Consider the following 27,290-nt stretch of genomic DNA (forward strand, 5'->3'; position numbering starts at 1 on the left):
ACACACAGCAGGGACCGTCGTAAAACTACACAATCTGTAAACCAAGAAAACAAGACAGTTTATGATCATTTATTCTGAATGCATAACTCCTTTAATAAATAACAGACTATTCAGTATCTCCTGACGGATGACTTGACAGCCAGTGATAATGTGTTCTGGTTTACTGTACTCGCTCTCTTTATCAAACACTGCAGATAAACCTGTAGAGTTTCTTTATAACGAATAATAAAAGTATCTGTCTCATCATCTCCGCCTTGCAACTGCACCTCTCGGACCGTGAGCCCGGCCTCTCTGATCATCAGAACCACCCCTTTGGCCCTGGGCTCCGCCCCTAGTGCCCCTGGCTCCCTCTACTGTCCTCCCGTGACCTTTGGCTGGTGTGAAGATTTTGGTCATGATCTCAGAGACGTCTGGAAGCTCCTGGTTGGAGTTCAGCATGTTCATGGACTGCTCCATCTCCTGTCAACCAATCAGGTGGTCAGCATTTATATTTATATACACCTAATTTAATGCACATTTTGGAATATCTTAATGGTAAAACTACCCAGAAATTTAGAAAATGCAGATAAAATAATGTATGCACACAACTGAGAAGGATAAAATATTATTCTGATAATTATAAATGCTCCTAAACTGTGCGGTAATCAGGTTTAGTGAGTATGTGTGTGCGCCTGGGCTTTTGCGCTTCAGTGCTGTAATTTCAGATGATCTGATCAGATATAAATGTGTGTGTGAGGGTCTTTGTGTCATTAATGTTGGTCTGCAGATATAAATGTGTGTGTGAGGGTCTTTGTGTCATTAATGTTGGTCTGCAGATATAAATGTGTGTGTGAGGGTCTTTGTGTCATTAATGTTGGTCTGCAGATATAAATGTGTGTGTGAGGGTCTTTGTGTCATTAATGTTGGTCTGCAGATATAAATGTGTGTGTGAGGGTCTTTGTGTCATTAATGTTGGTCTGCAGATATAAATGTGTGTGTGAGGGTCTTTGTGTCATTAATGTTGGTCTGCAGATATAAATGTGTGTGTGAGGGTCTTTGTGTCATTAATGTTGGTCTGCAGATATAAATGTGTGTGTGTGGGTAAATCTAATTCACATCTATGGATGGAAACACAGCGAGTCAGAGTGATGTGTTCATGTGGAGTGGATGAACAGATATTAATTAACAGTTAATAAATTAACAGATACCCGTCTCATCTCTGGATCGCTGGGGTTGAAGACTCTCGGGAGGAGGAGGATGACAAGAAGAGGAAGAACCATCATGAGCACCTACCAGAACATGACCAAAGTGTTGGGTAAGTCACTTTAAAAGATAATTTATTACTAATGTCACTTTAAGCTGAATACTAGTGTCTTGAAGAATATCTAGTCTAATATTATGTGCTGTCATCATGACAAAGAGAAAAGAAATCAGTTATTAGAAATGAGTTATTAAAACTATTATGATAAGAAATGTGCTGAATACATCTTCTCCTTTAAACAGAAATTTGGAAAAAAATATTCAGGTGGGATAATAATTCAGGAGGGCTGATAATTCTGACTTCAACTGTATATATATATAATGAATTGAAATGGCGCACCATAGGGTTGAGGATGAAGTCTGTCCAGCCCCAGCTCTCGCGTTCCGTGAAGAATCGGTGCAGACCAACACTCCGCATCTGCAGTGGGTACGGCAGCAGGATCACCTCTGACGTCTGTATGTAGTTCACCACACGAGCTCTGCACGCACACACACACACACACACACACACGCGTCCCCATATTTTTATAAACTGAGATTTTTAAACTGACCAGGATTTTCAGAAACATTAGTGTGCACACTTCTCTCCTTTCTGATAGGCTAGCATGGCTTTATTTTGATGCTGGGTTCACAAAAAATGCAGATTACTAGGTATAGTTTACTCGGGGGATGTTTTCACCTCATGCTAATTTTTTGATTGAATTAATGAATTTGCATAGTATATTTTCATAGTATTGCATTGCACATTCTGCATCATTTGCGCCACATGACGTTATTCACCTCTGTGCGTTTGCACTGGCTTCATAAGTAATTTCTCATGTGAATACTTAATTCTGCATTTGATGTAAACCCATCATAAAGGTCTGTTCACACCAATCATGATAAGGCAAACATGTATGATATTTCCTCCTGCTCCCGCATACAGTCTTCAAGCTTTGTCCTGCTCCTGCCCACAAGTAGGCCATGCTGAAATAAAGATTTTTGCAAAATTGTGGCAAACAATTTATGGGCTGAATTTAAACCACCTAATTTAGTAATGTTCAACTTAATTTGTTTGTTTTTGTTTGTAAAATGAGGAAATAGGTTTAGTTTTCTTGTTTAATTAAATGTAATGATGAACATGGACACAAACAAGGAGCTTTTCAGAAGATAGAAACACAGTCAGAACAGTCAGGCTAATACTTTTGCAATGGAACAATTTAATAATAAAAGTTGATTTCTCGAGCGGGGTGACGTGGTGGTGCAGTGGGTATCACTGTGGCCTCACAGCAAGAAGGTCGCTGGTTTGAGTCCCAGCTGGATCAGTTGGCATTTCTTTGTGGAGTTTGCATGTTCTCCCCGTGTTGGTGTGGGTTTCCTCCGGGTGCTCCGGTTTCCCCCACAGTCCAAACACATGTGCGTTAGGGGAACTGATCAACTAAATTGGCTCTAGTGTATGTGTGTGAATGGGTGTGTATGGATGTTTCCCAGTACTGGGTTGCAGCTGGAAGGGCATCCGCTGCATAAAACATATGCTGGATACGTTGGCGGTTCATTCCGCTGTGGCGACCCCTGATTAATAAAGGGACTAAGCCGAAAAAGAAAATGAATGAATGATTTCTCGAGTGGTCAAACAGAAAAGTGTTTGTCCTAATACTGCTTCAGAACATGCGTTAGCCTTTAATGCCTTCAGCAACGACCAAACATTGAACAGAAGTCATCCTTATTTCAGAATAAATAAAAATGGGCAAATTAGAGTAAACCGGGAAACAAAATAGTAAATCTGTAAACAGTTTTTTTATTTTAGTTGCTTTTTGGCAGTAGCTTAATGTCAGAGTATCTGTTTTTATTTAATTAATTTTAAGATATTTACATTTTGCTTGAGTCCCACGAATAATTGTATTCTCCTGCAACCCCAAACACACTGTAAACAATGCAGGGTTCCACATAATTACTTCACGTTGTCCTGACACAAATCGATTAAATTAACTTAATTGATTTTACAAATTGAAGTGGATTGAACATGAGACAGTTGAGTTGCCTCTCTCCCCCAAAAAACTGAAGAATTGTGTTGTTTCAGCTCAGTAATTTACACGCGAGGAGCTCACCGCCCGCACCCGCATTCATCCATCAGACCTGGTCCCGCAGGACTGCAGTCTCAACCTCACACACACCTCATCTTCCCTGCAGAGGTGATGTCCACTCGCACCGGCAGGAATCTGTAAGTCGGAGAGGAGATTTCCAGAACATATGATCCAGACGGGACATCACTGACTGTGAAAGATCCGTCATCCCTGCAGAACCGGCTGATTATTATACAGAATAATGATGCTGTCAGATCAAACACACAACGCTTCCAGTAGGACTGAGTAATGTAGTATCCATATTATTATCGCAGTGGTTTCAATAATGAAGGACTTCAGCATGATGATAAAACACTGAGCAATCAATCAGAAAGCAAAACAGCAAGTTAGCTTATTTAAGTTAGTTAACAAGGGAAGGGAAGTTTGTGAGTGTGTGTCTAAAAGTGGACTGGAACACAGCCCCATAATGTCTCTGCTGGTTTTCCAGGAACGTTCCCTCACTGTTAGGAGAATGCTCCTGGAAAACCTTTCTTTTTCTCACGAAAACCTCAGCGCAAAGTTCTGGAAAGGTTAGTTTTTTGGTAAACAGAGAACATTCCTAGAATGTTCTCAAAAAATACCCAAAATGGGTACTAAATGGGAGTAACGTTCTGCGTTTGCTGTGTTGAACTTTAGAACCTTCTGTGAATGAGAAGTGTACATCTGAGATGTGACTGAGGATCATTACCGTAGGTTACTGATAATGGCTAGCATTCGCCTATCTTAATGTGCATTTTGGAAAATTGCTTTAAAAAGTACTTAATAGAAACCAATACATTTTGAAAATGTACATACAAGAAAGTACCCAGCAGACACACAATGGCATAAGACATTAGGTTAGATTTAGGTTGTGGTGTCAGGTGACCAAATTTCACTGTACTTTATTTTGATGTCCAATAACAAAGTATACCGACGTTGATATTTGGTTGTATTTAGGTTGCGTTGGTAAGTGACCAAAATCCAACGTCGAGCCAACATCTTAAACCAGCGTCATATTGACGTCAGATACTGACATATATTCGTCAGGTATGGCAACCAACATCTGATAGACGTCATATTGGTAACGTCCACACAACGTCAAGCTGCAACATCATTAGAGGTTGAAATTTTGGTTGTTTTAGTTAAATGTCTGTTGAAGGAGCAGTATCAGCAGATATTAAGCAGACAGTCTACTAATACTCAAATGGACCGTCCAAATAAAGTGTTGCCGAATAAATGAATGAATTAGCATGCACGCGCTTCATATACTGTATCTCTCTTGTTATCGCCGCTCGCTCTCGTCTGCATGCGCGCACCTGAGGAACCCCACGTGCTTCTCTCCATCCAGCAGAACTCGCGCAGATGAGATCCAGTCCTGTGCTCGCACACCCGGGACCAGCGCGCGACCAGACACATGCACCCGCATGTCCTCATGAACTAGCATCTCCTCCTCCTCCTCGAGTGCGAAACACGCGCGCAGCCCGAACAGCAGCAGAAGCGCGGGCACGCAGGCGCGCACATAGGACGGCACGCGCATTGCCAGTCGGTCAATAATACACAGTATATAATAAACAATTTCTCACTTTCAGATACAAAATGAACAGTAATAAACGGAAACGCGTGACTTTAGACTGCTGTCAGCTGCTGCGTCAAACCTGCGCTGCGTGATGACGTCACGCGCAACTGCTACTCACTGCAGGGACCGTAAATATAGTTCTGCAAACACAGTTTTACCGCATTTATACAAGAGATTTAAAATGACTTTCCTACGATTCCAGATTCACTTAACAATAAAGCACTCAAATTTGCACGACCTATAATTAATACTCTATAAAATCTCTATATTGCTGTTATTATCTTTTTATATTATCATCACCTTCTATTGTTATCTATTATGTTTATCTGTAGATCTATAATAAAATATTAATATTTATTAGTTTTCTGTTTTGATATTGATATTTATAGGGGTAAACCCCTTGAGATGTACCATCTCATTTTCAAGGGGGTCCCACATTTAATCACAATCACATAATAATAACACCAAAAGACAAAACAAAACTTACACAAAATGTAAAAAACATGACATAAAAAATAAATAAATGAATAAATAAATAAAAAAGGGAGGGGGGGGGGGGGGTGAAGCAGGATACATACACACATACGTGTATATATACACGTAGATAAACCATATACAGATCAGTGAATCAATCACCAAATAAATAATGACATCATATTGAAAAACATGTACAAACCAAAGTAAAAAATGATAAAGTTTCTTAAAGACCTTAAATGATGTAATGGATCGAATGTTCATTAAATTATTCCAATCTGTTGGACCCTTAAACATACAGCTCTTTTACCCATAGATTATTTACAACGAGCAACAAACAAATAAGTCTGAACAGAATGTCTAACTTGATCATTTAAGGAAAAAATACAAAATATTGTTGTAAATAATAAGGATTCTTAAAATGAAAACATTTAAATATAAATTGAAGCCAATGAATGTTGTCTTGTGTGCAAAAGATGGCCACAGCAACAGATCATACATTAAACAATGATGTGTGTAAACAGAACAACCCAGAACAAATCTGCAGTCTATTATAAGCCGGATTAAGGATCTAATTTTGACGCACTTTGATAAACAATATCCCAATAATCAAAAATTGGCTAAATAAATTGAAGAGCAAGTTTCTTGCGGACACTAAATGAAAAAGTTTTGATTTCTGTCCTTTTAATGCTCTTGGTTTTTTTTTTTATTATTTAAACTACTGTAAAAGCTCAAGCTGTTAATTATTTAATCATTCATTCATTCATTCATTCATTTTCCTTCAGCTTAGTCCCTTTATTAATCTGGGGTCGCCACAGCAGATTGAACCACCAACTTATCCAGCATATGTTTTACGCAGCGGATGCCCTTCACATCACTCATTCACACTCATACACTACAGCTAATTTAGCCTTACCCAATTCCCCTATAGCGCATGTGTTTGGACTGTGGGGGAAACCGGAGCACCCGGAGGAAACCCACGCCAACACCGGGAGAACATGCAAACTCCACAAACCCAGCCGAGGCTTGAACCAGTGACGTTCTTGCTGTGAGGCGACAGCACCACCGACTGCGCCACCGCGTCACGCATTTAACCTTTATCTTTTCTACTCTAAATGTTCAAATAAAGCCCCTTTAGAAATCATGAATATAGTTCTGCTGTGCATTTTCGCTTCAATTTTGCAACATAAAGCACTCAAATCAGTGTGTAAGTTACTCTATAACTGTGTTTAAAAATGGCAAATGTAAAGTTTCTGTTTTACTTTTCATGTTGCACCAAACTTTGAAGGTGCATAATTAAATAGAGATTTAATGCCATTTGTGCATATTGAATTTTGCATCCCATATGCAGAGAGCAGGTTCAAAAGCTTCTTTATAAGCGTCAGTATGTTAGTGTTATTTAAATATGTTTTTTTTATCTATATTGATCTTGCCAGGAAATAACCATAAATTGCTGAAGTGTCAATAAAAATATAGACTGTAAATAAAATAAAAATAATTGCAGAAATGCAATATTCATTCATTCATTCATTCATTTTCCTTAGGCTTAGTCCCTTTATTAATCTGGGGTCACCACAGCGGAATGAACCGACAACTATTCCAGCATATGTTTTACGCAGCGGATGCTTTTCCAGCTGCAACCCAGTACTGGGAAAATAATGCAAAAAAAAAAACCATCAATATACATTAATAGTGTAATAATCACTAATAAATGAACTAGCAAATTCTATATAACAGTATTGTTCAATGACTAATTTTAGACTTTTCAGTGCAGGATGAATCTGTTTTGGCCCATTTTATGTGTGAAAATAAACTAATAATTATGTATAAATATATATTATCAGAATATCAGATGTTTTTCACTGCAACTGCTCGTCAAAACACATCATGCTGTAATCATTCAAATGGTAATGTGTGTAATATATAATATTATTAATGGTAAAAACAAATGTTGACGCACATAATAATGATGCACAAACTGCACTTACTATTTCCAAAAACATTGATGACAAGTTTTTATTATTATTTGTTTTTAGTGAAGTTTAAATGTTAAACTAATTTCGAGAGGAGCATGTGCTCATGATTGACCCAGCTGGTCCACATTAGCTAATCATGATCCTCCAATCAAAGGATCCCAAGTAACTATATATATCCTCATTTCCTCTCTACAACTATCTTCGTCTGGAAGAAAGCTTCCGGCTGCTAAAAAGCTTCAGCTCTAAAAAGCTTTTACAGCTTTGCGCTTTTCAGCATATCAATATGGAAATAGCCAACAAACATCTACAACTGCAGCCAGAGCCATGAAGCCAAACTCTCACCGCTCTCTTAGCGGTCCACCCGTGGTAATGTACATAGCATGCTTTAGAGGAGGCCGTGCAAAATAACTACTCTCCAACAAAACTAAACATTTCGTATATCTTTAGAAAGCAAGACTCGCATAACTAAAATAATTGAAATCATTTTAAGGACACAAACACTATGGACTTAGCGTCCTCTGTTGAACTGTAAACAACCAGAGATAACAAACCAAATAAACCCACCTCTCAAGCTTCCGGCCCATCCACAGGTCCCTAACGGTTTAACAACCTGGATAATTCAACTGCAAGGATTAAAGCAATCTAATCCGTAAAATATTAGTCCACAACATACTTGTATGTTGATAATTATCCATGGATTCACTGCTGTCATCCAAACTAGTCGCTGGACTGCGTTCAGTAAGTAGCATCTTTCAGACATAAACACTTGTAACAAAATGGCCGCTGACCTTTGCACTTTTGATGGACACTTCTTTGAGCCAATAGCTGGAAGAAGTGTCACCGTCCAAGGGCTCTCAGAACATGAGACGGTCCCGCCCTCTCTCCCGATATTTACGAACAGACACAGTTGCAAAGACTTTGTGAATGAATTGGGCCAGTTATGCTTCTGACTTTAATAATGTTAAGATTCCAAACTTAATGTTATTTAATCATGGATAAAAGTAAAGCCTGTAGCAAACATTACATTGACAAAGTTTCTAATAAGTACGGTTCAAGTATAAATTAAATGTCAACATCGTTTTTGAAGTAAAAAAAAAAAAAAATAATAATAATAATAATAATAATAATAATAATAAATAAAAAAAAAAAATAAATAAATAAAAAAAAAAAAAAAAAAAAATAAAAAATAAAAAAATAAATAAATAAATAAATAAACCCCGCCACTCCCGATAGCAATTTAACTTCTAAAAATTACCCAGCTAATGAAATTCTACACATCAAACATAGACGTCTGATCGTAATATGCCACAGGGATTTAAACTTCTCACTTCACCTACTCTGTCTTAGAGGTATTTCCAGGACCACCAGCCAAGCCATGCTCCATATCTTTAGCTCTCCATCCCTCCACCATCCCATGGAGGGATTCTGTTCATTCATGTAAATATTCCTCACCTCTCTAGAGAACTGCGTTCTCACCCTGACACTAATTTTTCTGACTTTCTCATTTCAGGTCTAACCCACGGATTCCACCCGGGCCTCTCAGCTCTTCCTTCCATTAATTTTTTTTTTTTTTCCTAATCCTGACCTAACCCGAAACTGTCGATCATCTTATTTAAAAAAAAAAAAAAAAAAGAGATTGACAACCATTTTATAATTGGACCATTCTCTGCCCCACCATTCAATATTTCATGCATTTGTCCTATAAGCAGTGCAACTCGTAAATTCTCTGACAAATGGATTCTATCTAATAATTTCAGAATCCCCCATCTCACCCAACTTTTAGATGAGATTCTAATCATCTCTCCCCTCACATCGCCTACAGCCTAACACCTAGAGATCACCCAAAAGGTTTTCGCCAAACTAGGTATTCCTCTTGCAGAAGGCTGGAACCAGTACATTTACTGAATTTCTAGGCATCAACTCTAATTTGCATAAATTCCAAGCTTCCCTTCTTAAAGAGAAATATGACTGAATTTCTCTTTCCCTTATAATTCAAGAAAACAGACTTTAATAAAACGCATACTGTTATCCATTTTCGACCACCTAAATTTCACAATGCCAATTTACCTCAAACTTGCCTGCTTCAGCTCCCTACAACAGTCCACGATTTAGAAGACACAAGGTCTCTCTCCAAACCCACCCGCAATGAACTCAGCTTATGGATTACTTTCCTTAAGCAATGGAACGAGCGTTCCTCCTTTTGCAGTTATTGTTTGCACCCCCATTAGATATTAGCCTATATACTGGTGCTGCCCCATCAGTTGGGTTCAAAGGTTACTCAGAGGCCACTGGTTTGCTACCACATGGCCCCCTCAATCGATTTCTACTCCAAAAAGCAATTACTCATCAGCTTCCTTCAAACTGTACTCAAAAGTTGCTGCTGCCATACTATGGGGAGACGAATGGTCCACCTCCAGCATTCTTTCATTGTGATGAGGAAGACATAATATAATGCATAGACAAAGGCGTTGTTACTCCCCAACCTTTAATGCTACTTTTAAGATGTCTTATTTTGACATCAGCCAAAAAACAATGTATCATGTCTGCTTAAGACTTGCCAGGTTGCAAAAACCAAATCATTGACTCTTTCTCATTTTCTTTTCAGAAATTCTGGTCATTGGCTCCAGAAGTGGATCCTAACCCAACGCTTGTCCCTCCCTTTCCAGAAGTGACATTGCCTTAAGCCACCCTCTTTATAACCTCCACCAAACCCCATATCGCTTGTCCTCCAAGTAGTAGCCCTCAGAACCCTTCCGTCACACATCACAGCATGGAACATATTCGAACTCAACCCCTCACTCCAACCCACTATAGCAGATCTAATTTTGTTCGAGGAAAGAAAGGGTCCCCTAATCCTGCAAAGTAAGAGATTAATTCGACAACATTTCATTCACATCTTCAACATCCTTGCCCTCACCTATGCCCTCCTAGCATACCTACACTTAAGGGGATCTCAAGAAACAACCCCCCATAGCCCCCTTTTTACTGATGACGCTAATTGTCCAGTATCATGTCTCTGGTTCCAGAAACACCTCAAAGTCCTTCGCTTATCAGGATTCTTTCCTGAACCATTTTCCAGCCATTCATTCAGAATTGGCATGCCATCACAGCAGCCGTTAACAGGCTTTCCCAGCATCAGATCCAGACCCTCGGTCATTGGTCCTCTGAAGCTTTTTAAATCCTACATTCGCCTCAGTCTTTTCATCTAAAACAACCCCAGTCGGTTCTATTAAACCTCTCAGCCAATATCGGCCACCCTTTTATACTCTAGCCAAAGCCATCTATCTGTCCATTGCTAGCAACCCCCCCTCTACGGCTCAGACTCCCGCAGGAGTAAATATGAGCTTCAGCTCTTGGAGAGCCTCACCTATCAACCTCACCTTTCTGTTCCCCCTGCCAGCATCGAGTGCTTCCACTGTTCCCTCCTAACTCTTTACCCCTCGCCTTGGACTCATTTAATTTCCTTGCTCCATCTGCATCACCCTAAGCTCAGACTTCTGCAGGAGTCAAGACGAGATTTGGCTCTGGGAAGAGTCTTACCTTTCACCCTCTCCTTTCTGTTCCCCCTGTCAGCGTTAAGTGCTTCTGTTGTTCCCTCCAAGCTCTTTACCCCTTGCTTTTGACTCTCATCCAACCTCCTTGCTCCATCTAAGCATCACCCTAAGCTCAGATTGCCACAGGAGTCAACACGAGCTTCGGCTCTCACAGGAGCCTCACCTATCACTCTCACCTTCCTGTTTCCACTGCCAGTATTGAGTGCTTCCGCTGCATCAGTTTAATTATTCTGTATAGTCATTCACCAGTATTTACATTGTTTATTCTGCATTATAGTTCATTAGCATTCATGTTATTATATTCTGTATTTTGCATAGTAATAAGTTACCTCCAACAGCTCCTCCCCTGTTATTTCCCCCTGCCAGCATTGTGTGCTCCTGCTGCTTTAGTGTCTTATTGCATAGTTTGTATATTCTGTATAGTATTAGTATAGGATAATTGTGTTACTCGCAGCTGCTCTCCCCCCTTTTATTTTTCCTGCCAGCAGAGTGCTTCTGCTGCATTAAATCATTTATTCTCCATCGTAGTTTACCATTATCTTTCATGTATTGTATCATTTGCATAATTGTATAGTATACCTGTGTTATAGCTACCTTTCTCTTCCCATTCCAGCGTGGAGTCCTTCCGCTGTACCAGTTTATTTTTCCATATAGTCATTAAACAAATCTACATTGTGTTTATTCTGCATAGTCCATTCAGTATTTTGTATAATATTGTGTATTTCTGCATAACGATGTTACTCCCAGCACCTTTTCCCTCGCCAGCATTGAGTGCTTATGCTGTTTTCTCCCAGCCTTTACTCTTTGCCTTTGACTCATCCAACGTCCTTCCTCCACTTTAGCATCACTCTAAGCTCTGACTCCCGCTGGAGTCAATACGAGCTTTGGCTCTCGCAAGAGCCTCACCTATCGCCCTCACCTTCCTGTTTTCCCCTGCCAGTGTCGAGGGCTTCCGCTGTACCAGTTTTATTTGTTTTCCATAGTCATTAAACAAATCTACATTGCATTTATTCTGCATAGTAGTCCATTAGTATTTTGTGTATAATATTGTGTATTTCTCCATAATCACGTTACTTCCAGCACCTTTTTCCCTTGCCAGCAATGAGTGCTTTTGCGGTTTTTTTCCCAGCCTTTACTCCTAGCCTTTGACTCTCATCCAACTTCCTTCCTCCACCTTTGCATCACCCTAAGATCTGACTCCATCAGGAGTCAATACAAGCTTTGGCTCTCGCAAGAGCCTCACCTATCGCCCTCACCTTCTTGTTTCCCCTGCAGTGTCGAGTGCTTCTGCTGCATCAGTTTATTTATTCTGTATAGTTATTCTCCAGCTTCGGCATTAAAGTGTTTATTCTGCATAGTAGTTCATTAGCATTTCATGTTTATGATATTATGTATTTTGCTTAGTAACCTTGTTACTTTAACAGCTCTCCACTTTTCTTTCCCCTTCTTAGCGTTGTGGGCTCCTGCTGCATTAGTATCTTTCTTTTCGTGTAATTTGTACATAATAATACTTGTTACTTTACAGCCGGTTTTTCTGCCGTAGTGCATTTTATTATGCATAGTAGTTCACTAGTATGCTCCATGTCTATATTTTATTGTTCGTATACTAAAGCTGTGTTAATTCCAACTGCCTTCCCCTTTCTTTTTCCATGCCAGTGTTGAGCTACCTGCTAGCATTGGATGCTTCTGCTGCATACTAGTCCTATATTCCATACATTAATTTATAAAGCATTTAAGTTCCCTCCAGCTTCTCTGCCCTTTCTTTACCCTCAGCAGTGTCGGATGATTCCGCTACCAAATCACTTCCCTCTGCTTTAACAGCCAACTCCATGCCCTTCTGTATTACCTCTCACAAACCTTCTCTTAAACACTGACTCCCATTTAAGGTCCAACTCTCACACGAGTCTCCACCCTCACTCATAGCCACACTCGGACTCCCACAGGAGTCAAACTTAGTCTGCTGTGTTCATTTTCATAGCCACCAAACCTACCCTGGCCTTTACACACTCCCTAGATCCCCCCCTCCCTTTACCAGTTCTTTACATTACATCCAGCAGCCGGATGTAGCACTTTTTCTTTGCACTTTGGGGAGTTTCTGTGTAAACACGCGGCTGCTGTCCCGAGCGTTTATCATTTGCCTTTTGGGGAGTTTCAGATCGACCTGAGCTCAGTCTCCCCTCGCCCTGTGAAAGGAGGGAGCCCTGGGCTCGAGGATACCTTGAGCTCAGGGCTCTCTCCCGGGACAGCATGCCAAACAAGCTATGTATAAATCGTGAGCTAAGTGTGAACTCTTGAAGTGAAGTTTAAATGTTAAACTAATTTCGAGAGGAGCATGTGCTCATGATTGACCCAGCTGGTCCACATTAGCTAATCATGATCCTCCAATCAAAGGATCCCAAGTAACTATATATATCCTCATTTCCTCTCTACAACTATCTTCGTCTGGAAGAAACCCCCCTCCTCCCCTTCTTCCACCTTTATCAAGAATGGGCGGCACGGTGGCCTAATGACTAGCACGTTTGCCTCACAGCAAGAATACCAATGGCGTTGGGTCTTCACTAGGCCATCTGGTGTTTCTGTTCTGCTCTATATTATTGATAAAATAAGCCTAAATCTTTTTCTAATGTCTTACTTTCAGGAAGTTCACCTTGGCCTCAGCAGCGGGGGAGTTTCAGATCGACCTGAGCTCAGTCTCCCCTCGCCCTGTGAAAGGAGGGAGCCCTGGGCTCGAGGATACCTTGAGCTCAGGGCTCTCTCCCGGGACAGCATGCCAAACAAGCTATGTATAAATCGTGAGCTAAGTGTGAACTCTTGAATTGTTCTTTTTTTGCATATATTTATATATTATTCAATCATTTTATTTAGGAAAATACTGAATTATTATTATTGATAATGAAAGTGGCTTAAACAGCACATCTAATAACATTCTGTATATTAACATGTATTATATTTATAGCCATCAGAACAGAAACACACTGTATTTAACACAATACACCACACATATTCCAGTAGATGCTTTAATAACACACACACTGATGTTTTAGCGGAGATGATGCTCCTCAGAGCTGGATTAAATGACACTCGATGGCCTGAGAAACAAACAGAGTTCACATTAAAGACGTTAATAAAACTGGTGACATCAGGATTTGATTATTGTTTACTTGTGTTGTCAGAAGTGTGTCTGTCTGTGTGTGTGTTTCACCTTCCAGATGTGTGCTGTTGTTTCTGATGCGGATGTGAAGTGTACTTGCAGAGTCCAGAGATCCTGCAGCGCCTGCTTCAGTGCACCAGTGTTCCTGCAGGTCAGATCAGCGTCACTGTGTGTGTGGGAGAGTGTGTGTGTGTGTGTGTGTGTGTGTGTGTGTGTGTGTGTGGGAGAGTGTGTGTGTGTGTGTGTGTGTGAGTGTCTATTTGTGTATATGTGTCTGATAGTGTGTGTGTGTGTGTGTGTGTGAGTTTGTATCAGTAAGTGTGTACTTGTGTGGTTGAGTATGTGAGTGTGTGTCAGAGTGGCAGAGTGTGTGTGTGTTCACCTGTAGTCTGAGGACTGTGTGTCTGTGATCAGCACAGATCTCCAGCGCTCCAGAACTGTCCGAATCCAGACTAAAGCTGTGATCAGAAAACTGACGAGAGAAATCATCATTACACACACACACGCTCACACACATGCACACACAAACACACACACACACATGCACACACAAACACACCCTCACACACACACACACACACACACACACACACACGCACACACACACTTACTCTTCAAAAGGACTCTGCAGAATATTCCAGACCAGAGGAAAGAGATCCACACAGAAGCCCACGGTGAGCTGAGCAGAGCCCTGCTGCAGACTGAAGGACAGATCAGATATTACACAACAAACACTCCAGTAAACACACTCCTGGTAACACACTCCAGAAACACACTCCTGGAAACGCACTCCAGAAAACACACTCCTGGAAACACACTCCTGAAAACACACTCCTGGAAACACACTCAAGCAAACACACTCCTGGAAACACACTCAAGCAAACACACTCCAGCAAACACACTCCAGAAAACACACTCCAGCAAACACACTCCAGTAAACACACTCCAGCAAACACACTCCAGCAACACACTCCAGCAAACACACTCCAGCAAACACACTCCAGCAAACAAACTCCAGAAAACAGACTTCAGCAAACACACTCCAGCAAACACACTCCAGCAAACACACTCCAGCAAACACACTCCAGAAAACACACTCCAGAAAACACACTCCAGCAAACACACTCCAGCAAACACACTCCAGTAAACACACTCCAGCAAACACACTCCTGGAAACACACTCCAGCAAACACACTCCAGCAAACACACTCCAGCAAACACACTCCAGCAAACACACTCCAGCAAACACACTCCAGCAAACACACTCCAGAAAACATACTCCAGCAAACACACTCCAGCAAACACACTCCTGAAAACACACTCAAGCAAACACACTCCTGGAAACACACTCAAGCAAACACACTCCTGGAAACACACTCAAGCAAACACACTCCAGCAAACACACTCCAGCAAACACACTCCAGCAAACACACTCCAGCAAACACACTCCAGCAAACACACTCCAGCAAACACACTCCAGCAAACACACTCCAGCAAACACACTCCAGCAAACACACTCCAGCAAACACACTCCAGCAAACACACTCCAGCAAACACACTCCAGAAAACACACTCCAGCAAACACACTCGAGCAAACACACTCCAGCAAACACACTCCAGCAAACACACTCCAGAAAACATACTCCAGCAAACACACTCCAGCAAACACACTCCTGAAAACACACTCAAGCAAACACACTCCTGGAAACACACTCAAGCAAACACACTCCTGGAAACACACTCAAGCAAACACACTCCAGCAAACACACTCCAGCAAACACACTCCAGCAAACACACTCCAGCAAACACACTCCAGCAAACACACTCCAGCAAACACACTCCAGCAAACACACTCCAGCAAACACACTCCAGCAAACACACTCCAGCAAACACACTCCAGCAAACACACTCCAGCAAACACACTCCAGCAAACACACTCCAGAAAACACACTCCAGCAAACACACTCGAGCAAACACACTCGAGCAAACACACTTCAGCAAACACACTTCAGCAAACACACTCCAGCAAACACACTCCAGCAAACACACTCCAGCAAACACACTCCAGCAAACACACTCCAGCAAACACACTCCAGCAAACACACTCCAGCAAACACACTCCAGAAAACACACTCCAGCAAACACACTCCAGCAAACACACTCCAGCAAACACACTCCAGCAAACACACTCCAGCAAACACACTCCAGCAAACACACTCCAGCAAACACACTCCAGCAAACACACTCCAGCAAACACACTCCTGTAAACACACTCCAGCAAACACACTCCTGGAAACACACTCCTGGAAACACACCCCTGGAAACACACCCCTGGAAATACACTCCAGCAAACACACTCCAGCAAACACACTCCTGGAAACACACTCCAGCAAACACACTCCAGCAAACACACTCCAGCAAACACACTCCAGCAAACACACTCCAGCAAACACACTCCAGCAAACACACTCCAGCAAACACACTCCAGCAAACACACTCCAGCAAACACACTCCAGCAAACACACTCCAGCAAACACACTCCAGCAAACACACTCCAGCAAACACACTCCAGCAAACACACTCCAGCAAACACACTCGAGCAAACACACTCGAGCAAACACACTCAGCAAACACACTCCAGCAAACACACTCCAGCAAACACACTCCAGCAAACACACTCCAGCAAACACACTCCAGCAAACACACTCCAGCAAACACACTCCAGCAAACACACTCCAGCAAACACACTCCAGCAAACACACTCCAGCAAACACACTCCAGCAAACACACTCCAGCAAACACACTCCAGCAAACACACTCCTGTAAACACACTCCAGCAAACACACTCCTGCAAACACACTCCTGGAAACACACTCCTGGAAACACACTCCTGGAAACACACCCCTGGAAACACACCCCTGGAAACACACTCCAGCAAACACACTCCTGGAAACACACTCCAGCAAACACACTCCAGCAAACACACTCCAGCAAACACACTCCAGCAAACACACTCCAGCAAACACACTCCAGCAAACACACTTCAGCAAACACACTCCAGCAAACACACTCCAGCAAACACACTCCAGCAAACACACTCCAGCAAACACACTCCAGCAAACACACTCCTGTAAACACACTCCAGCAAACACACTCCTGGAAACACACTCCTGGAAACACACCCCTGGAAATACACTCCAGCAAACACACTCCAGCAAACACACTCCTGGAAACACACTCCAGCAAACACACTCCTGGAAACACACTCCAGCAAACACACTCCAGCAAACACACTCCAGCAAACACACTCCAGCAAACACACTCCAGCAAACACACTCCAGCAAACACACTCCAGCAAACACACTCCAGCAAACACACTCCAGCAAACACACTCCAGCAAACACACTCCAGCAAACACACTCCTGGAAACACACTCCTGGAAACACACTCCTGGAAACACACCCCTGGAAATACACTCCAGCAAACACACTCCAGCAAACACACTCCTGGAAACACACTCCAGCAAACACACTCCAGCAAACACACTCCAGCAAACACACTCCAGCAAACACACTCCAGCAAACACACTCCAGCAAACACACTCCAGCAAACACACTCCTGGAAACACACTCCTGGAAACACACTCCTGGAAACACACCCCTGGAAATACACTCCAGCAAACACACTCCAGCAAACACACTCCTGGAAACACACTCCAGCAAACACACTCCAGCAAACACACTCCTGGAAACACACTCCAGCAAACACACTCCTGGAAACACACTCCAGCAAACACACTCCAGAAAACACACTCCAGCAAACACACTCCAGCAAACACACTCCAGCAAACACACTCCAGCAAACACACTCCAGCAAACACACTCCAGCAAACACACTCCAGCAAACACACTCCAGCAAACACACTCCAGCAAACACACTCCAGCAAACACACTCGAGCAAACACACTCGAGCAAACACACTCCAGCAAACACACTCGAGCAAACACACTCGAGCAAACACACTCGAGCAAACACACTCGAGCAAACACACTCGAGCAAACACACTCGAGCAAACACACTCGAGCAAACACACTCGAGCAAACACACTCGAGCAAACACACTCCAGCAAACACACTCCAGCAAACACACTCCAGCAAACACACTCCAGCAAACACACTCCAGCAAACACACTCCAGCAAACACACTCCAGCAAACACACTCCAGCAAACACACTCCAGCAAACACACTCCAGCAAACACACTCCAGCAAACACACTCCAGCAAACACACTCCTGGAAACACACTCCTGGAAACACACTCCAGCAAACACACTCCAGCAAACACACTCCTGGAAACACACTCCAGCAAACACACTCCAGCAAACACACTCCAGCAAACACACTCGAGCAAACACACTCGAGCAAACACACTCGAGCAAACACACTCGAGCAAACACACTCGAGCAAACACACTCGAGCAAACACACTCGAGCAAACACACTCGAGCAAACACACTCGAGCAAACACACTCGAGCAAACACACTCGAGCAAACACACTCGAGCAAACACACTCGAGCAAACACACTCGAGCAAACACACTCGAGCAAACACACTCGAGCAAACACACTCGAGCAAACACACTCGAGCAAACACACTCCAGCAAACACACTCGAGCAAACACACTCCAGCAAACACACTCCAGCAAACACACTCCAGCAAACACACTCCAGCAAACACACTCCAGCAAACACACTCCTGGAAACACACTCCTGGAAACACACCCCTGGAAATACACTCCAGCAAACACACTCCAGCAAACACACTCCTGGAAACACACTCCAGCAAACACACTCCAGCAAACACACTCCTGGAAACACACTCCAGCAAACACACTCCAGCAAACACACTCCAGCAAACACACTCCAGCAAACACACTCCAGCAAACACACTCCAGCAAACACACTCCAGCAAACACACTCCAGCAAACACACTCCTGGAAACACACCCCTGGAAATACACTCCAGCAAACACACTCCAGCAAACACACTCCTGGAAACACACTCCTGGAAACACACCCCTGGAAATACACTCCAGCAAACACACTCCAGCAAACACACTCCTGGAAACACACTCCAGCAAACACACTCCTGGAAACACACTCCTGGAAACACACTCCAGCAAACACACTCCTGGAAACACACTCCTGGAAACACACTCCAGCAAACACACTCCAGCAAACACACTCCAGCAAACACACTCCAGCAAACACACTCCAGCAAACACACTCCAGCAAACACACTCCAGCAAACACTCCTGGAAACACACCCCTGGAAATACACTCCAGCAAACACACTCCAGCAAACACACTCCTGGAAACACACTCCAGCAAACACACTCCAGCAAACACACTCCTGGAAACACACTCCAGCAAACACACTCCAGCAAATACACTCCAGCAAACACACTCCAGCAAACACACTCCTGGAAACACACTCCTGGAAACACACTCCAGCGAACACACTCCAGCGAACACACTCCAGCGAACACACTCCAGCGAACACACTCCAGCGAACACACTCCAGCGAACACACTCCAGAAACACACTCCTGGAAACACACTCGTGGAAACACACTCCTGGAAACACACCCCTGGAAACACACTTCAGCAAACACACTCCAGCAAACACACTCCAGTAAACACACTCCAGTAAACACACTCCAGCAAACACACTCCAGCAAACACACTCCAGCAAACACACTCCAGCAAACACACTCCAGCAAACACACTCCAGCAAACACACTCCAGCAAACACACTCCAGCAAACACACTCCAGCAAACACACTCCAGCAAACACACTCCAGCAAACACACTCCAGCAAACACACTCCAGCAAACACACTCCTGGAAACACACTCCAGCAAACACACTCCAGCAAACACACTCCAGCAAACACACTCCTGGAAACACACTCCTGGAAATACACTCCAGCAAACACACTCCTGGAAACACACTCCTGGAAACACACTCCAGAGAACACACTCCTGGAAACACACTCCAGCGAACACACTCCAGCGAACACACTCCTGGAAACACACTCCTGGAAACACACTCCAGCGAACACACTCCAGCGAACACACTCCAGCGAACACACTCGTGGAAACACACCCCTGGAAACACACCCCTGGAAACACACTCCAGCAAACACACTTCAGCAAACACACTCCAGCAAACACACTCCAGCAAACACACTCCAGCAAACACACTCCAGCAAACACACTCCAGCAAACACACTCCAGCAAACACACTCCAGCAAACACACTCTAGAAACACACTCCAGAAACACACTCGTGGAAACACACTCCTGGAAACACACCCCTGGAAACACACTCCAGCAAACACATTCGTCTGTGTTTATTCAGGTCCTGTACCTGCTGATGAGTGCCGGCAGACAGTGGATGAGCAGACTGGTGTCCTGCAGTCTGTGGAGGAGAATAATGAATGTGAAGGAGAGAGGCTAATTATGAAGGGGAGGAGTTAATGGTAAAGGGAAGGAGCTGATGATGAGGGAGAGGAGCTACTTTTGAAGAGGAGTTGATGGTGAAGGGGAGGGGTTGATGGTGAAGGAGGGGGCTGATGGTGAAGGGGAGGGGTAGATGGGAAAGGGGAGGGGTTGATGGTGAAGAGGAGGAGCTAATTATGAAAAGGAGAAGTTGATGGTGAAGGGGAGGAGCTACTGATGAAGAGGAGGAATTGATGGTGAAGAGCAGGGGGCTACTGATGAAGCAAAGGAGCTGATGATGAAGAGGAGGGGTTAATGGTGAAGAGGAGGGGCTGATGGTGAAGGGGAGGGGCTACTTATAAAAACGAGGAGTTGATGGTGAAGGGGAGGAGCTACTGATGAAGAAGAGGGGTTGATGGTGAAGAGGAGGAGGTATTAATTAAGGGGAGAAGCTGATGATGAAGGGGAGGGGTTGATGGTGAAGGGGAGGGGCTGATGGTGAAGAGGAGGAGCTATTGATAAAGGGGAGAGGCTGATGATAAAGGGGAGAAGCTGATGGAGAAGAAAAGGGGCTGAGGATGAAGAGAAGGAGCTGATGATAAGGGGGAAGAGCTGATGGTGAAGGGGAGAGGCTGATTATGAAGGGGAGGAGTTACTGGTAAAGGGGAGGAGCTGAAGATGAAGGGGAGAGACTGGTGATGAAGGGGAGGAGGTGTGGGGAATACGAGGAGCTAATAATGAAGGGGAGGAGCTACTGGTGAAGTGAAGGGGCTGCTGGTGAAGAGGAGGCACTAATGACGAAGGGGAGAAGCTACTGGTTAATGGGAGAATGGGAGGCGCTGATGATAAAAGGGTGGAGCTACTGGTAAATGAGATGAACTGATAATGAAGGGGAGAAACTATGAGCCGCTGAGCTTGGATTATTTTTTTATTCTGGATTTTGCAAGCAAAACATAAGTGATTATGCCGATTATCGGGTACTATTTGGTATTTTGGTCTTTTATTTTCCTAATTTGTCAACCATTATTCATCACCTGGAAAACATTTGAGATTCTGTTTAGTAAAAAACATTAGTGTTGCACTTAACTGAACACTACACTGATGAGTGCATAAGTGTGATTTGGTTGGCATCTCCTGTGTTTGTCTAAGCGTGTGTGTTTACCTCTCCAGGAACTCCAGCAGTTCTCCTGGGCTTCTCCTCCAGAGCGTCAGCGCTATACTGAGCCTCAGCCGGCGGGTCTGCAGAGCCTCCAGCAGCTGCCCGTGACCCTCACTGATCTACAGCAGAGGTCAGAGGTCAATCCCTGTGTTTCCATACCCCTGTTTTATTTGCATTTTGGAATATTGCACATAAATATCTTGTCAGGTTAATGTCAGAGCTCTTCGGTTAGCTATTTAGCAACGAATCAGAGCGTGTCAGAACGTGACGGAGCAAATAAACAAATCAAGTCAAGAAGGAACACAAAGAGGCCGGCTGTAATTTCGCTACACTGAAATGAAAAATATTTAATCTGATATATTTATATTAAATAATATTAATACTTAAACTTTTGCTGACAATATGAATTATTAGATCATCAGGCATATTTGCAGGAGCGAATCCCTCTGTTGTGACTGACGATTACTGTGATAATGATACTGAACGATGCTTTGTTTATGCTTTTTTTATGCATGTGCATATAATCAGTTCCCATCTGTTGTGAAAGAGAAAATAGACACTGCCCCTGCTGGAGCAGATAGACACATCCTCTTGCGCAGGAGCAGAACACACACTCTTGAATCCGTCAGCTTTCGTCTGTTTGGTGTGTTCGCAAGCAGCTTTTTGGTCCAGACACGATCCAACGCGAGGCGACAACACAGTTGGGTCTCGTTTGTGCTAGTTGTTTGGTATCAGCTTGGTGTGTACTGGTTCTTACACACAAAACGCAGACATATGTACCCGCAAGCACATATTTCTCGGTTCTCAAAAAATATAGCCCTGGGCACATTTTCCCAATGAGCCTGTGTTTATTATTAGTCTGCCATATTCTCTGCCTTCTTATGGTTATTGTTTTGGTTTGGTTTTTTGTTTCTTTAGACAGACGGACAGACAGACAGACAGACAGACAGACAGACAGACAGACAGACAGACAGATAGATTTCTCGTACAGTTTGTAAAGTGTCTTTGAGCGCTGGAAAAGCAGTGTGTAAAGTAAACTCATCATTATTATTGTGAGAGTTTGTCTTCTTCACCTGTGAGCTGCAGTCCTCCTCATTCCTCTTCTGCGCTACTCTGTGATGAAGACTATGATGAAGATGATGGTGGGATTTTCTCCTGAAGGACACGACTCTCCGCAGGCTGGGTCTAACCAGGAGTGCAATAGCAGCAAGTGGATGAATACTAGTGTCTTGAAGAATATCTAGTCTAATATTATGTGCTGTCATCATGACAAAGAGAAAATAAATCAGTTATTAGAGATGAGTTGAAATAATCTACTCCGTTAAACAGAAATTGGGGAAAAAATATTCAGGAGGGCTGATTTTCTCAAGATACTTAACTAGGTTAATTAGGGTAAAGTTAGGGTAATTAGGCAAGTCATTGTATAACAGTGGTTTATTCTGGAGACAATCCAAAACTAATATTGCTGAAGGGGCTAATAATATTGACCTTAAAATGGCTTTAAAACTATTAAAAACTGCTTTTATTCTAGCTGAAATAAAACAAATAAGACTTTCTCCAGAAGAACAAATATTAGAGGAAATACTGAGAGAAATTCCTGAATCTGAGAAACATCACAGGAGGGCGATTTTTTTTTTTTTTTTTTAAATATTAAAAACTTTTATGGATTTAAGAAACTGATGACCGTTAAATGCACCATAACAGACTGGTAAAAAGGGTCTATTATTATTATTATTATTATTATTATCATTATCATTATTATTATTATTATTATTATTATTATTATTATTATTACAGCTCAGCCACTCACCTCCTCCTACTGGTGTCTCTCACCCCGCTGCAGGCCTCCTGTGAAAACATATGCGATATGTATTTTGCATATACAAGATAGAGATAGAGAGAGAGAGAGAGATGGATGGATGGATGGACGGACAGACGGATGGACGGATGGATGGATGGATGGATGGATGGATGGATGGACGGACGGACGGACAGACGGACAGACGGATGGAAGGATGGATGGATGGATGGATGGATGGATGGATGGATGGATGGACGGACGGACGGACGGACGGACGGACAGACGGATGGACGGATGGATTGATGGATGGAAGGATGGATAGAAGCTAGATAGATGGATGGATATAGATAGATAGAGAGAGAGAGAGAGAGAGAGAGAGATGGATGGATGGATGGATGGATGGATGGATGATGGATGGATGGATGGATGGATGGATGATGGATAGACGGACAGATGGATTGATGGATGGAAGGATGGATAGAAGCTAGATAGATGGATGGATGGATGGATGGATGGATGGATGGATGGATGGATGGATGGATGGATGGATGGATGGATGGATGGATGGATGGATGGATGGATGGATGGATAGATAGATAGATAGATAGAATATTCAAAGTGGAATTTATCCCAAAAAAAACAAAAACAACAATAAATGTTTAAATAAAATATGTAATAATTTGACCTTGAAATTTTGAAAATGTTACTGTTTATCAATATAATATAATCTAATAATATAATATAATATGATATAATATAATATAATATAATGATATAATATAATATAATATAATATAATATAATATAATATAATATAAACTAAGGTGTGTGTGTTTACCTTTGTGTGTGGGGCTGATGATGATCTCTGAACCCTGTATCTGTGATCTTCATCTTCATCACTGGACATCATTAGCTAAAACACACACACACACACACACACACACACACACAGTCAGTCAGCAGCATCACTCGACTGACAGCTGTCAATCATCAGCGTCATACAGTCAAATACGTTTTGATTTTTACACGAGGAACAGAATAATATGAAAATAAGAAAAGTGTTTATGAGAATAATATTGTAGCATGCTAGAAGAGGTTTAAGGCAGTTCCTGTGTTTTATTTTGGGGTGTATCTGTATTTGTAATGTGTTCAAGGGGCTGGGGAAAAGTGAGTCTGCGCACTCGAGAGGGAGGGGGTGGTTTCTCATTGGAGGAGACAGGTGTGTTTTGTGTGTGTGAGAGAGTTTCGAGCGAGCACAAGGATTACTCTGTCTGAACGTGCTAAAGTTCATTAAAAGACGAGTTTAACGCTTCCTGGCCCTCTTTAGTCTATTACAATACTTAAAACATGTAAAAGTACTAGACACATGTTCGTTTTTGTTTTCCTTCATGTTATTTTTGTCCATTTTAATCAGTGTACGCGCTTCTCCAGTTTTAAACATCGCGGGACAAAACCAAAACAACGACGAGAGCGCGCACGTCACGCACACACGTGGACGCGAACGTCACGTGAGCTGACGGTTAAAAACACAGGTCATATGACCTGCTGCAGCAGTTTGAGGAAGAAGCGCAAACAGACAGGTTTGATTAACCACTCGTGTGTTTAATTCATGTTTCTGTTCCTTTAACACTCATCTGACTATAAATATGCCTTTGTATAGATTATAATGTTAGTTTAGGGTGTTTAAAAAATACTATAGTCATTTAAAGTACGTAGGGTTTTTCAACCTTACCACAGTAAAGTGTTCAGTACTGTATATACTGTAGTATTTATTTACTGCTCTATTTAATGAATTCTCCAGCATACCAGTAAACGGATCAACTATAGTATACTTGAGCTTTTACTACAGTAGACTGTGGTGTATTGTCGGATAATACAGTATTAGTTTATTTGTTTATAATACTGTAGTTGTTATAGAAGTACTATAGCAGATTAATTTAAGTACTGCACTATAGTCAAAAATACCACTACTATTTACAGCACTTTGAATTGTGTGTAATGTATTTAAATACTATTGAGTAGTGTATTCACACATAATTGAATTGTAATACTGAATATGAATACAGTACAAATGATGACTTTGGTTTATATTTTATTGTGATTTTCTTTTTTAATTCTCAGAATTATTACCTTTTTCTCAGATTTCCGTGATACAGGGGTCAGAAATCTGAGATATAAAGTCAATATTCTCACTTTATAAAACAGAATTGGACTTTTTTTTATCTCAGAATTCTCAGATAGTTATATTTACAGTTTATTTTTTACAATTATGAGAAATATAGTCTCAATTTTGAGGGAAATTCTGAAATAAAAATTCACAATAGCAAGTTATCAAGTTAGAAATCTGACTGTCATGGAATTGAGACTCAGAAATTGCATTTATTTCTCAGAGTCGTGAGTTTGTGTCAGAATTTTAGCGAATAAATTTATAATTCTGGATTAAGAGGTTGAAATAACCCTTTTATTTGTGTTTTGAGAGGGAAAGCTGTGTGTTTGTCACATGCGCGAGTCATAAAAGCAGCTTCTGTCAGCACTTTATATACACACTCTGAGCTGATGAGCTCCTCGTTTGAAGAGAGAGAGAGCAGAGTGTGTGTATACTGTAGAGAGAGAAGATGTGCGTGTGTGTGTGTGTGTGTGTGTGTGTGTGTGTGTGTGTGTTTACAGTAATGTGTGTACGTAGAGTGTGTTTGTGTGTTCTGTACATAGAACATGTGTGTGTTGTGTATCATAGTATGGTGTGTGTGTGTTTACAGTAATGTATGCAAGTAGAGTGTGTGTGTGTGTTTACTGTAAAGAGCAAGAAAGAGTGTGTGTGCACGTAGTGTATTGTGTGTTTGTCTGTATGTGTTTACAGTAATGTGTGTATGTAGAGTGTGTGTTTGTGTGTACTGTAGATAGAGAGAATGCATTTTATTATTTATCATGTGACTGACACACACACACACACACACACACACAGGTCAGGTGTGGCGATGATGATGGCAGCTCCTCCTCCTCCTCTTCTTCTTCTCCTGTGTGTGTGTGCTGTGTTCGCTGATGTGCCGCCGATAGGAACTCAGCCTGAGCAGGTGCACATCTCTTATCCAGGTGAGATGATGATTGACAGCTGTCCATCACACAGCTGCCTCACATTGACAGCAGCTCTTACAGTAAATCTGCAGCTCATCCTTCACAGTTCTATGAGCATGCAGACGAGTCTGTCGCCTGACAGTAAGAAGGTCACCGGTTCGAGTCCCGGCTGGGTCAGTGTGTGTTTCTGTGTGGAGTTTGCATGTTCTCCCCGGGTTGGTGTGGGTTTCCTCCGGGTGCTCCGGTTTCCCCCACAGTCCAAACACATGCGCTATAGGGGAATTGATCAACTAAACTGGCCGTAGTGTATGAGTGTGTGTGTGTAATGAGTGTGTATGGGTGTTTCCCAATGATGGGTTGCAGCTGGAAGGACATCCCCTGTGTAAAACATATGCTGTATAAAGCCTAGTTTATACTTCTGCATCAAGTAATCGGCGTGACCCACGGCGCATGCAACACACGTAGCTGTGCATTCATAGATGTGTGCTGTTTCTGTTGCTCTGCAATAACACTTCTGAAACACTAGTTGGCAGTGAGGTGTTTATATTCCTCTGTGTCGAGTTTCTTCCCTGGTGTTTTGTTCAATAGTATCTGGATGCAGCCTTTATGATGCAAGCTGAGAATGCATCACTCAGCGATGCAATGTCAGACACAATGCACTCAAATGGAGCGAGCGATGTCACTGTGAGGGGTGGGGTTAGGTGAGCGCATT

At 42.4% G+C, this 27,290-nt stretch overlaps 3 protein-coding genes across 3 annotated transcripts in view; 1 reads left to right on the forward strand and 2 right to left on the reverse strand.

Moving 5' to 3' along the window:
- Nucleotides 1–68: 68 nt before the first annotated feature.
- On the reverse strand, nt 69–4,992 carry LOC130244482 (ER membrane protein complex subunit 7-like). The gene is made up of 5 exons (XM_056476934.1): nt 4,637–4,992; nt 3,393–3,512; nt 1,580–1,718; nt 1,188–1,268; nt 69–459 (listed from the first exon to the last, which is right to left on the reverse strand). Exons 1-5 carry the CDS (start codon nt 4,855–4,857, stop codon nt 244–246), a joined length of 777 nt encoding a protein of 258 aa, XP_056332909.1. The 5' UTR covers nt 4,858–4,992; the 3' UTR covers nt 69–243.
- Nucleotides 4,993–13,726: 8,734 nt separating this feature from the next.
- The window catches only part of LOC130244436 (KATNB1-like protein 1), a 60,325-nt gene continuing 46,761 nt past the window's right edge, over nt 13,727–27,290 (reverse strand). The window contains exons 2-10 of the mRNA XM_056476863.1: nt 24,345–24,419; nt 23,516–23,553; nt 22,779–22,890; nt 21,709–21,824; nt 20,476–20,526; nt 14,663–14,752; nt 14,434–14,523; nt 14,103–14,196; nt 13,727–13,989 (exon numbers count right to left, since the gene is read on the reverse strand). Of these exons, the coding sequence (XP_056332838.1) occupies nt 13,960–13,989; nt 14,103–14,196; nt 14,434–14,523; nt 14,663–14,752; nt 20,476–20,526; nt 21,709–21,824; nt 22,779–22,890; nt 23,516–23,553; nt 24,345–24,416 (693 nt within the window). The 5' untranslated portion in view covers nt 24,417–24,419 and the 3' untranslated portion in view covers nt 13,727–13,959. The remainder of the gene's footprint in view (nt 13,990–14,102; nt 14,197–14,433; nt 14,524–14,662; nt 14,753–20,475; nt 20,527–21,708; nt 21,825–22,778; nt 22,891–23,515; nt 23,554–24,344; nt 24,420–27,290) is intronic.
- The window catches only part of acp7 (acid phosphatase 7, tartrate resistant (putative)), a 14,633-nt gene continuing 13,809 nt past the window's right edge, over nt 26,467–27,290 (forward strand). Inside the window, exon 1 of the mRNA XM_056476862.1 lies at nt 26,467–26,596. Coding sequence (XP_056332837.1) covers nt 26,482–26,596 — 115 coding nt within the window. The 5' untranslated portion in view covers nt 26,467–26,481. The remainder of the gene's footprint in view (nt 26,597–27,290) is intronic.

This window comes from Danio aesculapii, chromosome 17 (assembly GCF_903798145.1).
Source record: "Danio aesculapii chromosome 17, fDanAes4.1, whole genome shotgun sequence".
NCBI classification, from domain to species: domain Eukaryota; kingdom Metazoa; phylum Chordata; class Actinopteri; order Cypriniformes; family Danionidae; genus Danio; species Danio aesculapii.